General features: G+C 37.7%; 1 protein-coding gene across 11 annotated transcripts in view; it reads right to left on the bottom strand.

The window, feature by feature from the left end:
• Dock7 (dedicator of cytokinesis 7) overlaps window positions 1–14,069 on the bottom strand; it is a 189,363-nt gene that overhangs the window by 130,680 nt on the left and 44,614 nt on the right. For all 11 annotated transcript variants that reach the window (XR_005974334.1, XR_005974335.1, XM_041651518.1 and 8 more), the window contains exons 10-13: window positions 9,284–9,364; window positions 6,418–6,583; window positions 4,221–4,363; window positions 819–912 (exon numbers count right to left, since the gene is read on the bottom strand). Coding sequence is in view for 9 of the 11 variants with exons in the window: in XM_041651518.1 (XP_041507452.1) it covers window positions 819–912; window positions 4,221–4,363; window positions 6,418–6,583; window positions 9,284–9,364 (484 nt within the window). In the remaining 2 variants the exon portion in view is untranslated. The remainder of the gene's footprint in view (window positions 1–818; window positions 913–4,220; window positions 4,364–6,417; window positions 6,584–9,283; window positions 9,365–14,069) is intronic.

The raw sequence follows: 14,069 nt of genomic DNA, 5'->3' as shown, positions 1-14,069 counted from the left end.
GACTGGAAGCTCTGAAAAGCGGGTCAAAGGGAAACATTCCTCCTTTGAAGTTGATTAATCTTAGGTAATTTATCTTCATTCGAAGCAATCTGCCACAGCAACAGAACTTTTATTAACACAGATTGTTCTTAGTAGGATTTTGGCATTATTTTATAAAAATCTGTGATGAATAGTATAGAAATCAATAATCAAGCACTTAGATATTGAAATCATTCCATTTTATCAAGATTCAATTTGTTAAACATGACATCCATGCATAGGTGCATGTAAAATAGTAAATGCTAACTGAAAGAATGGGAAGTATAGAATTAAAGAACAAGAGAGCAAGTAGGGTGTGTAGACGCACACCTTTGATCCCAACACTCAACAGGGAGAGGCAGGACGGCCAGGGCTCCACAGAGAACCCTAGGTACTCAAAAACCAAAACAAAAGACTACTAGTACAGGACTGGCTAAACTTTGAGAGGAAGTGACTTGATTTTCAGCTTGACGGGTTCTTTGCACAGATGTTACCATCTGGTTTAGCAGACTCCTGGTCAGTTCTACTCTGGACTGTCGGCTCTAACAGTAGCAGTGACCCGCTTCTGTATACTTGCTGTCCATACGCATGTTCAGCCACAATTATAATTCATCATTCTCAGTTTAGAGCTAATTTAATAATGGTTCTGAATTCAGAATCCAAATTGTTAGCCCACATGGTAGTGAGACAGAAAACACTGACATGTATTGAGCACAGAAAGATGTATGGGCCAGATAAACGGGAAAAGGGGCAAATAATTATCAGTGATAATTACCGTATCACTCAAAACCTGGAAATACCTGTAATCGGTCTCAGCCTCCGTAAGACAGAAGATGGCCTTCTCATATCAGCGAGGAACTTGTACAGATCTTCATCACTTAAGCGGTCTCCTTCCTAATTTCAATGATATTGAGAAAAAGTATTTAATAAAACAAAAGCAGGAAATAAGAAATAAATTTTTAGTGTTTGCAAATAAGCACCAACTTATGCATATATGCTGCCAGAAAGACTGACGTATTTATTAGAAGAAATAGCTTCCTAACCTGTCTCATGTTTTCAAACCTGAGATTTATAATGCTACAAATCATTTTAATTTATGTACACAGTGATGATCTATTACTTAGCCCATAAAGTATTATACAACATCTAGTATACAGACAATCGATGCAAATTAAAGGTAGGTATAAAAAGAAAAATAAGAATGTAGACATAAAACAGAACCAAAAGAAGACAAATACAAAAACATGGGACAATTACAAATTACGATTTAGATCATATATTTTTTAACTTTATATTCCAAAAATTCTCAAATCCAGAATCTTCAGACATGCTACATTTTCACAAAAATAAATAATAACAATAATAATTGTTCTTTTATTGAGTTAAAGGTAGAAAATGTAGCTTTATAAAATAAAAATCAAGCTGAGACGGGGCATACACCTTTGGTCCCAGAACTTGGGAATCAGAGGCAGGCAGATCTCTCTGAGTTCAAGATCAGTCTGGTCTACAGAGAGTTCCAGAACAACCAAGGATATACAGAGAACCCTATCTAGAAAAACCAAAAAATAAAAATAAATAAAAGGTAGAGGCTTTATATGATTAATTAATTTAAAATTTTCATTAGCTGCTAAAACAGTATATAAAGCAGTATATTCTCTTTATTGAGCACAGAATATAGGCCTTCATTCTTTATTCATTAATACACTGAAGGTTATCTCTAGACTTTTTATTTTCTTATGCATTAAGTTTTAATACTAACATCTACTCTTTTGTTTGGGGTTTTGTTTTTGTTTTTGTTTTTTTGTTTTTTTTTTGAGACAGTATAGCCCTGGCTGTCCTGAAACTCGCTCTGTAGACCAGGCTGCCCTCAAACTCAGAGATCTTCCTCCTGAGTGCTGGGATTGAAAGCATATGCCATCACCACCCAGTTAGCCTTCTTTCTTTAGTGATGATTACCATCCATTTCTGTGCCTTTTACTGGGTGGGACACGACTTCATTCCCTATGCGTGGCTCTATGTACCTCCCTCTTGTCATTGAGCAAATACCTAAACTGAGACTTTTAGAGCATTCATCCAAGCCGGCTGGTCCGCTCTTGAATTTCTTCCTCTGGTAGAGGATGGAAAAACTGAGTTTTTCTAGAAACCAATCTAGGTCAGCTGACCCAGCCAACCTCCACATGAAGGAAGAAGTTAAGCTCATGAGAATGGCCAAGCTGAAACTCTTCCCGTCACTGTTTGTTTAGTACTGTGTGCCCCTGACACAAAAACACAAGTGTATTAATGTATAAAACAAATGTCTTTACAATCGCTGTATGGATTTACTTTTCTTTTAAAACCTCTGTGTATTTCTAATAATTGTGGACACTTGAAACATTACATGATTAACTATACCACTACAACTACAGGGAGTAATTTCTCATAAAATGGGGAAGTGGAGCTAAATCTCATTTAAGGGAAATTTATTGACTGAATTCTACTTTGCTAAATAAAACCACAGTCTCTGCTTTTTACTTAATTTGCATTTTTGTGATGTATAATAGTCTAGCTATTTAAAATACCTACAAAAATAATACATATTTATAGCTAAATATTTTCAATGAAGAATGTCAACTGGAAAGCTTTGCTCTGCCCTGTGTTTTGAGCAATCATTTATTTTTAACTTTTTATACGGATTTGTGCGGTACCCTACTTCTAGTACTAAAAACAGAGCCAACTAGAGTGTGACTATACAACAGAATGATTATAGACTGAAATGATGAACTCTAATTTCAAAATATTGTGAGAACATGTAGTTTTCACAGTAAAGCTGTAACCAAAATTTGCGAAGTTGGAAATGTTTAACATAAAGATTACACAATGTACACATGTAATAAAACATGACATATTACCATCAATACAGATAACTCATTTTGTTTTATATATGTTAAATAATACTTTAATTTGAAGCCCTCCATCCATGCTCAGAGCTGCTGACGGACCATGGCTTCAAGGAGACTTCTCCAACTCAAAGCACATGCGTTCTGCTCTTGTCCTCTCTACACTACACTACACCAGCAGGCCAGAGTTTGCTCCATCCCACTCAGAATAACACCTCAGAAGGAGCGTTTTCTTATCTGCTCCCAAATTCATGGTTGGTACACCTCATTAATCTGTCACACTAATAAAAAGTTTTCTCCTCATTCTTCCATAGTTTTGGGTCATCTGGCCACATAAAACACATTTTTAATTTTTTTAAATCTTCATTCACAATATAAAACCCATTTGACATCAAAACCCAGTGTATATATACACATACAAATGTATCCACATTAAAAAAAAAAAGAGGGAAAAGGAGGGATCTGGGAAGCAATATTTAAACTCAATATATGAAATGCACTTATTTTTTAGATTTTCAAAACTCTACTTTTTTTTAAAGCTGTGTGTTACCTACTAAATTGATTTTCATGAAATGACATGTGGAAAACATTGATTAGATTAGAAGTAGACAGAAAATATCTTCAAGAATAAAATGTTTGATGAAAAAAGTGTCTTGACTACTCAACATTACCTCCCACACTCAGTTTCAGCACAGAGGTGGAGTCGGGAAGTTCTGCTCCATGAACCACCCACCGGTGAGCTAGCGAAGTTCAGCATATGGTGGGTGGGGAAGCACACATCACTCTGACAATTCACAAGCCGTCAGTATTTAAGAAAAGGCCATTGGAGTCTAGACGGCTCAGCGGTGAAGACCACGTGCTATACTGCAGAGGACCCGAGCTCAGTTCCTAACACCCATAATAATATGGGCTTTAACCACCTGTAACTGTGGCTCCAGGACAATCTGATGTCACTGGTCTCTGCAAGGAACTGCCTACATGCCCACACACAGATACACGTGCATACACAGAATTAAAGATAATAACAATTAAAATAGATAAGTTCATTATAACAACTGAATAAGATATAGGTATGAAAGACAAATTTTAATGCATTGAAAATGTCAATGTAAACATTTAAATAAAGTTAGTGATAAAACAAATACAATGTCAATTATTTCATATTCTTACTAGTTTTTACTCTTATATTCATTTTTATTTAAAAGCTGCTAGAAGTTCTTGACATTATGGCATGGACATACATGGAAAAACAGTTAACCGCTCTCCTAAAAGCAAGTGATAGCCTTACTAACACCTCCCCAAAGTCCCTACATAACAGAGCATTACCTGCTTAAAAAAATTTGCCACAGTGAGGGTGGCAGGCCGAAAGCTGGTCAGGTTGCAAGCATCATCGCCACTGGTTGTCCTTTCCAGAGACCGCCTACCAACAAGACTAGAGTTCCTCCTCTCTGACCAAGAACCTTTGCGTTCTGCCAAAGAGGAAAGAAGACTGTCAGTTTTATATAAAGTGAACATGAGAAAGAATCCATTCGTGTTGAAAGTTGTACTTTACTCAGCTGACAGGTTACTCTAGAAGGATTCACTACTGGGGTAAGGAGTAAGAAAGCGTTCCATCTGAATCTTCGGCCTCACTTCTACAGTGGCCAATACGGAGTCTCTAGCATATGATGATCTAACTGTATGCCCAGCGATGTAGCGAGTCAGCGCAAGAGAAGTATGCACCACTATGAAGGACCCACCTAAGTGAACTATAACTGTCTCTCAAGCCTTAGCATTTGAGCTGAAACTAATTCAAAAGACAAGGTACAAGTTCAAAGACTTGGCATGATAATCTTCCCCTCCATGCTGCTGGAATGCAAACCCACACATACAACATAACCCCACTTTTGTGACCTAAAAGGACAACGATATTAAAGATTAACACGGAAAGAAGAATTTTAGAACTATGCAAGCACTGTGGTCTAAAGACAGTTGGTTATACCATACTCTACTAAGCAAAAGCAGAATAACACTATTATCAACAAGTTATAAGACATTCTCCAGGACGTAAGACAAGATATGAAGAGACCAAAAAGATGAAAATAAAGTATTTACTAAAACTTGGATAAACTATAAATTAACAATAAAAGAATAATTAGGGAATTCACAAATATGCATAAGTGAAAAAAAAACACTATTTCTAAAAAAGAAATAGGAACTCTAGGAAAAAGTTGTTCCCAAAGGAAATCAGAAAGTAAGAAGTATGGAGACGCAGCACACCAAAACATGTGAGATACTGCTACAGCAGGGCTCCAGGGCAGGTGATGATGGCCAGATACTGCTACAGGCTCTGGGGGACGTGATCGCCAGAAATGCTTCTAATCAAAAGAAATACCTCATCCTGACATGGCACAGTTGATAAACCCAGCGCTCAGAAGACTAACGAAAAAGAACCATAAATTCAAGGCCTGTCTGTGATAATAGCAAGACTCAAATTTAAAATAAAGAAAACAAACTCTAGAAACCGTAATTTCATCTCACACTTTAAGGAACTATGTGTCTAAAGAAGCTGGGAGTGATTCTCCATGTCTCCATGACAACAATGGAGAAGCCAAGTCATGAAGATCACTATGCACTGAAAGAGAAACTAAACCCAAAAACACCAGAGAATTACATAAGAACAGTGGTAGAACGAAAATAAGTAAAACAGAAACTAGAGGGAAAAGACAACAGACTATTAAATCTGACAAACCTTTAACTAAACTGTAGGAAAAAACACAAAGCACTAAAATTATTATATTAACGAATCAAGTGACATCACTAGATTTTACAAATAGAAATGATTATATAATAATGCAGTATTTTTATAAATTCAAATTATTATCAATAATGAACAGATTAAATAAAATGCAGTATATAAATACAATGGAGTGTCATGACAACAAAAGGAAATCAAATACTAAAACATGCTACACACGGGTAATACCTGTGAAAACATTATATTATATTAAACAAGCTTGCCACCAACACCATACACTATTTAATTCTAGTTCCATTATATGCCTGAAATAGACAAACCCATAAAGACAGAAAGTATACTAGCGACTGTTTAAGAATGGGCTTGGGAACTTGGGGATAATGAGGAGTAATTACTAATAGGTGTGAACATGTTCTAAACACTGACTTTGGTGGTGCCTTTAGTGCCCCATGACCACAGCAAAATAAAGCACCGTAGCATATACTTTAAATGGATGACTTTATAACATGCAAATTGTATTTCAATAAATAAACAATATTTAAATTTATTTGCCCCTTCTTTTTGATTTAGGGTGAGGGGTGGCAGAGCCTCATAAATGAAGCCTTGGCTGACCTTTATCTGAAACTGCTGCTGACTCAGCCAAGCAATGGGATTATAGGCATGTAGCTCCAGCCCAGCTAAGGAAATCTAACAAGTCGCAGGACACTGCCCAGGCTACAATAAAGTGAGCCTATAGAAGGCGGAGAGATTACTGCTTTAGAAATAACAGATACAAAGCAATCTTACCTCCAGTACTGATTTCTACTTCTGTGGAGTCCCTTTCTAAACTGCCAGCACTGCTAACAATATTCATTAAATGAATCGCCGTCCAAGCAAAAGGCATGCGGTATTTCCCAAGTCTCTGGCAAAACTGGTCAGCTTGACTTTTCAGCTTCTCCAATTTTTCCTTATTCTGTAAAACATAACTTTATCCGTGATCACACTTGAAGGTAAGCACCTAAGGGCTATTTCAGACAGTATTGAGGGCAGGTTAAGTGCTCAGTACTCAGCAAAGACAGTAAAGAAAGGCTGAGCATGAGGCTCAGAGGTGGAGTGCTTGCTTGCCCGTCATGTGCAACAACCCAGGTTCTTATCCTCAATGTGAAGAGGAGAAAATAGCAACTTTCATCAGTTAAAATACAAGGTACAACCTGAACACCACTCCTCAAATCATTCTACGAATGTATGCATGGAACAGAGCACTGAAATCTCTGTTTATGATTACGTCACCTTGACAGAAAAGAAAGGTGAGAGGGCCAAGCACACGGATGTACTGTAAGTGATCTTTGAGGAAAGGAAGTGACACCATAGTCCGTCTTTTTAACACAAGATTTAATGCCAGAACAACTAGGAATTAAAGAGATCTAGAAGAGGTTTGTCTTTATGAGCTCCAGATAAAACCTGAGTGTTCCTTAAAAATTTCTCAGAAACTGAGGCCTTCTCAAAACTATCTTTTAAAAAAAAAACAACTGCTCATACAAAGATATTCATGTTAAGTTGTTCTGGTGTTTCCCTGGGTATCATTTAACACATTAAATCGGTTCTGCTACATAAACTCACAAGTACACCAGTGCCTTAGTCTATTTTTTCTGTACATATTTACACTGACTGATAGACAGAAGCACGCTTGGTATTTAGGCGACTTTCTCTTCCTTCTTTTCTTTTTGGTCAGGAGTTCATGCATCCCAGACTGCCCTCAAACTTGCTACATATTGAAGGACGGCCTCAGACCTCCATCCTACCACTTCCACCCCAAAACTACAGGCATAAGCTACATCAGTTTCATGAGGTGCTGGGGAGTGAACCTATGGCTTTGTGCATGCTGGCAAAGACCTCTACCAAATGAGCTATACGTGATATTCAGGTTCTTTAAGCAAGAACTTTTTTGGATGTACACTAGACACAGCAATAGATATCGGTACCATTTTGGTAGTTTTCTATATCCCCCTAGCTATACTATTTAGGGTTTTGCCAACTTGACACAAACCAGGCTCAGCTGGAAAGAGGATACCTCAATTCAGAAAACTGCCTCCATCAGATTAGCTTGTAGTCAAGTCTGTGGGACGTTTTCTTAATTAATGACTGATGTGGGAGACCCAGCCCACTGCAGGCAGTGCTGCCTCAGTGGTAATCCCAAGAGGTATCAGGAAGACAGAAACATGAACCTGGAACAAGCCAGTAATCAGTATTTCTTATGGTCTTCTGCCTTTAGGTCCCTACCCTGATTTCACTCAGTGATTGAGCACTGGCCAGTTTTATGTCAACTTGCAATAATAATAACAAGTCATCAGATAATAATAAGTCATCAGAGACGAGGAACCTCAATTAAACCTCAATTAAAATGTCTCCATAAGAACTAGCTGTAAGGCATTTTCTTAGTTAGTGATCAATGGGGGAGGGCCCAGCCCACTGTGGTTGGTACTATCCTTGTGTTGGTAGACCTGGGTTCTATAAGAATGCATGCAGGCTGAGTAAGCCTCCATGTTCCCGGACTACATATGTGGAAATGTAAGCCCAATAGCAACAGTAATCCTAAAACATATGGACTATGATTGTATGCAGATATGGCCGAGGATGTACAAATCGAAAGTTGTTTTTAGGCCTGGTGTTTATCCTGGGAATAGAAAGCAAACCAGGACACCAGCTGAGTCCCATGGCAGAACACTCAGCAGCACACAGCTCACTCTAAATGAAGGAAGTGACAGGTTTCAGAGTCCTGAACTCTGAGCCAGCTTCAGGATGACTTACATGTGGGTGTGTGCCTGGTCCACGATCACACTCCAGAGTTTGGTCCTGCAGCAGCAGTGTTTTTCCTTTCTTCCTTTTATTGTTGGTCTGGACCTGTTTATCATTGCCCTGTTTGTGTCCCTGCTCCCATCCTCATGTTGTTGTAATTTATGGACTGTTAGAAATTAGCTCAGCTACTTCCCTCCTTCACAGCAAAACAACTTAACAAGTCATAGCCTGGATATTTTATTACTGGCAGCTGCTAATGATACCACAACTACGCTCTTTTCCTAACCTCCTACTTACGAACGTATGTGTGCATGACCCTTGCCCATCTTTCTTTTCTCTCAAGATGACAAAATCACAGTAATTTCAATGTTAGGAACATTGATTTTATCAACATCACTATTTTGTAAATAACAGAACTTTTAAATGAATTAGAAGTTAATTAGCTTAGTTCTCATCAAGAGAGTATTTATTAAGCTCTACTTAAATTACAATTACTACTAATACTATTGGGGGGGGTGAGTCATGGGAGGAGTGTTTCACTGTGTATGTCTTCAAGTGCAGAAGAGAACATTTTGGAGTTTGGGGTCAAGTTAAGGTCACCAGGCTTGCACAACAAATGCCATTACCCACACTAAGTTATCTTTCTGCCTCTCCTGCCAAAAACAACTTTTAAAGAAGTAGATATAGGTGGAAGAGACTTTTAAGACTAGCACAGGACTTGACACATGCTAAATGACAAAGAAAACAGGGATCAGCATGAAAGGAAAAAGAGAAAGAAATAAATTAACAGTAAAATGTTTTAAAGAACCGTACATGTTTCTATTTTTCCCAAATTAGAATAGGAGTGGCATGGGAAAATCAGGGCCTAACATGGTACCTTGGTGGCATCAGCTTCTTTGAAAATCATATATGGCTCTGCACATTCTCCAATGTCTCCTTGCTGTAGGACTTTTTCTAGCTGTCAGAAGCAAACATAGAAAAGTTAAGCTAAAGTTTTAAAAATAAATGTACTTAGTCAGAAATGCAAGGATGCTTCAATATATTAAAAATTAATATAATACAGCACACATTAATAGGATGTCAGAGGAAAGGGGAATAATTATCTCTGTGCAAAAAAATGGATTAAAAAATAATACAGAACCATTTCCCTATAGAAACACTCAAAAAACTATGAATACAAGGAAACTATCTTAATCTAATAAAGCTATATATGAAAAGCACACGGCTAACATTCTCAAGAGTGACCCAAAACTTTCCCACTAAAATCAGCAACAATACTTTTTAGACTCTTCCCAAATTGCTTTTAGTCATGGTCATAGCAATACAAAGCAAATCAAGACATCACGTGCAGGTGCCCACGGGAGTCAGAAGGCGTCAGATCCCCTGGAACTGGAGTTACAGGTGATGCTGTGCCACCTGAAGAGGTGCTGAGATCTGAATTCAGGTCCTCTGTAAGAGCGTCAAGTGATCTTAACCACTAAGGCATCTCTCTAGCCTCCCCTCACAATAACAGTCTTAAGGGACTAGACAGATTTTTTTCAATTCCCATATTTCTCTAAAATACCTCAATTTCCTATGATTTTTTAAAATTTACGTCTGTTTTGAAACAGGGCAGGGGAACTGGCTCACTTTGTGGATGGCTACTTATGGAAGCATCAAGACCTGATTTCATCATGCTGCCCCTCACAGCTCAGACAGCTGAGTAAAAAAGGCAGGAAGACCGTAGGAGCTCTAGATGTGGGTCAAAGAAACAGTGTCTTCCAGACACAGCAGGACTGGTGCACATGTGAACTCAGAGACTGACAGCACACACAGGGCCTACACAGGTTCAAGCCAGATGGAGTCTCAACACTGAGAGGGAGAAAAGGAGACAGAGTCTCACCCTTAACCAAGATGTTATCTGCAATTGATAGCTGCTGGCAAAAGGGAAATCAGTGTTCTCCAGTGGAGTCTCAGCTAGGTATTATGAACCACACTTCAACTCCTAACAGATTGCAAATGTTCATCAAATTAAAATACAAGTCACAAATTTAAATGAACCAAAGTGTCCCCAGCCAATATAATGGACAAGTTATCATATATTCATACGATGAAATACTAAGAAGCAATAAAATACATTTAAAACTTGTTTCAAGCAACAATACCAACTACTGAATTATATGGACGGGAAAAAAGTTCTTTCTCCCTTTCTTTCCCTCCCCAACTCTGCTCTCTCTCTGATCCCTTTAACTGTTCAAAAACGGGAACCGTGTTGAAGAGAAACAGGGCAGTGGATGGAATGGGGGTACTACATTACACAAACACTGTAGTAAAGAAGCTTGTTAGGGTGTTTTCTGGAATTCCTTTTTTGTTTCGTGACCTGGGTGTTCACATAAGTGTATTCATTATAGGATAATTAATCAAACTACACATTTACAACTTCCATAATTTCTTTTACAATTGTATCACATTTCAATAAAATTTTAATTTAAATAATTTTAAGTACATTTTATTAACATCACCTAAGTGTAATCAAGTTTTACTTGTCTGTGTAAGTTTCTTTCAATGTGCTTTGTGCTTTTTTTTTCTTCTAAATAACATTACATAGAAGACAATAGAACTTCTTCATCTACTTAGCCACAAAACGAGCAAGCCAATAAAGAAGACAAAAAAAGATAGGGAATTAATAATTCTTGCTGAATAAGAATCCAAATATTCCAGTCAGCAATACTGCACTAACAGTCCAATTCCTCAACCTTTGCTACAAGATCTGTAAACTTCCTTCCAGACGTGGCCTATTTAGATATACCCCAGTTGCCTGAGTGTATGTTCTGTTATGACCTGCTTTAGCAACTGAGATGTTGGCTGCTGTGATATGGCCAAAGACTTGAAAAACAGCTCTTGCAACTGAGTCTACTCTTTAGTATGTCTACAAAGATCAAGAATTTACCACTAAAAACGACACACAAACAGAACATCTCCAGCCAGAGACAATTCAACTGATTCCAGACAACGTACAGACACAAACATGATCATCTGGTTTCAGAAAACCTACAGACAGACACACAAATACAACCATCTGAAAACACTAGAGCCCAGACTGGCTGACCAATGCACATATCATAATGTATAGATAAATATACAAACACCGTAATAGAAATATAAATAAAGACTTTCTGTACAGTCCACGGGGATATCCTCTCTTTGTTCTAGTATAGCAACAACTACACAACACAGGTGCTAAGGAAATTTCCTCTCAAGAAATGATAATGATGGACTGAAACTATAAGTCAAACTATACTATTCTTCTTGGGAAAAAAAAAAGAGAGAAATATCATGATGGACCACAAATAACTAAAGAAAATCTCCAAAACTAATTTCCTTTAAAAGGGCCGAAGTTAAAAAGATGGCTTGGGGGCTGGAGAGATGGCTCAGTGGTTAAGAGCATTGCCTGCTCTTCCAAAGGTCCTGAGTTCAATTCCCAGCAACCACATGGTGGCTCACAACCATCTGTAAAGAGGTTTGGTGCCCTCTTCTGGCCTTCAGGCATACAGACAGAATATTGTATACATAATAAATAAATAAATATTTAAAAAAAAAAAAAAAAGATGGCTTGGCACTTAGAACATGCTACTCCAAGAGAACCAAGGTCTGATTCCCAGCAGCCACATGACAGTTCACAATCATCTATAACCCCAGTTCCCAGGGGATCTGACGCCCTTCTGCGGGCATCACAGACACATGCACAGAAAACAACCAAATACATCAAATAAAACAAAATTTAGTAATATTTTTCATTTTGGAAATTACAAAACATTTCTCACATACACATGCATTTATATATACATGCAAATCTACATTTGCTTATATTTTATGAGAATTATGATATATAGACTTATTTTTCACTATTCTCATGTTTGTTACATAACATCATGGATTTATCATGATTTACCTACCTATTTCTTTGTAATGAGCGTTTACATTCAATGTTTTTTATTCTATTCCTTAAAGCCGCTTATTCCCATTATGACGACTAAATCTCTTCACTTCCAAGCCATCTATATTCCAGTCATCTTTGCCTTACTAGCTCTTTTCTTCTGAGATGATCTAGTTTATAAAAACTTGCCATTTTACCCATGTAAAATAACTATATTGCTCATTCATGTTCATTTCTTTTTAAATAATTATATCATTATTTTATATAAAATAATTATAATATCATCAACATCATAATAAGTATTTGAAGGCAGGGTCTCTCTATGTAGGTCTGGCTGTTCTAGAACTTGCTGTGTAGACCAGACTGGCCTTGAACTCACAGATGCACCTGCCTCTGTGGTGCTGAGATGAAGGCAGGATTAAAGGTATGCACCACCACACCCAGGAGAACTCACTCACCTCACTTAAGAGGATTTTCTAAAATAAATTTCTTCTGGGATGTTCACTGAAACTAAGACTAATTTTAACCTGAATTCACAGGAATGCACCCAACAAATTGGGACATTATTCCTGTGGGTAAAAAGGGCTAATTTTTATGAAAATCCACTTTACAATCTAATTAAAATTTCATATTATATAAATTACATAAATAAGGGACTAAGGAATATATTGTAGGCTGCTCTCAAGTCAAGGTCAATTTAACCAAAGTCAAGTAACCAAATTCTTCTGTTTATCTGTCTTGAATATTTATTTATTTACTTTGTGTATGAAGGAGATGGCACCACAAGCATGCCAAAGTCAATTCTCTTCATCCACCATATAGATTTAAGGAACAAACTCAAGTACTTGAGCTGGGCTAAAAAGTGAACACCTGCAGAGCCACCTGCTGGTCCCAATCAGTCTTTAAGCTATAACAAGATAGCAGCATAGTAATATCTGAATTTATTCCCCAATTGCTGGGGATGAACCTACATCCTCAGCCCTCATTTTATTTTTGATTTTGAGACAAGTTTTCCTTAAGTTGCCCAGGCTGGCCTCAAACTCACTCTATAACCCAACCTAACCTTGAAATTGCAACCCTCCTGCCTCAGCCTACCAAGGAGCTGGAATCATAGACCTTATCACCAGCATGGCTAGTCTCTAGAATTTCTAAATACTTTTCTGGGGGAGGTATGCTCGGAGCATTGTGTGGCTGCTTTTTCACTTTGTTTTGCTTTTTCAGAGGCAGGCTCTTGCTAGGTAGTCCAGCTGCCCTCTACGTTTCCAACCTCCTGCCCCCACCTTTTCAACACTAGTTATAGGCATGTGCCTCTATGCCCAGAGGGCAACTCTTACTGTACCTGGTTGATAGTCAAATCACAATGACCTAGGACTTCAACAGTTTAGCTTTCATATTTATATGACTTAGAAACTGAATAAAATAATTGCACTATAGCAACTATGAGCGTTAATGTAAACAGACCCGAATATTCAGTTATTTGGTCAAGCATTCCTTTAAGTCCGTGGTTCTCAACCTTCCTAATGCTGTGACCCTTTAATATAGTTCCTCATGTTGCAATGACCCCCCCAGCCAAAAAATTATTTCATTGCTACTTCATAACTGTCATTTTGTTACTGTTATGAATCATAATGTACACATCTGCTAGGCAGGATATATGATATGTCTCCCCTGTGGATCATTCAAGCCCCAAAGAGGTTGTGACCCACAGTATGAAAGCACTGCTCTAAATGTTGCTGGAAAAGTGTTT

This window comes from Microtus oregoni, unplaced genomic scaffold (assembly GCF_018167655.1).
Source record: "Microtus oregoni isolate MIOR12 unplaced genomic scaffold, Mior012 000005F_ref0000423, whole genome shotgun sequence".
In the NCBI taxonomy this organism is placed as follows: domain Eukaryota; kingdom Metazoa; phylum Chordata; class Mammalia; order Rodentia; family Cricetidae; genus Microtus; species Microtus oregoni.
Note: the sequence above shows the minus strand (reverse complement) of the source record. Positions and strands in the feature narration are given on the sequence as shown.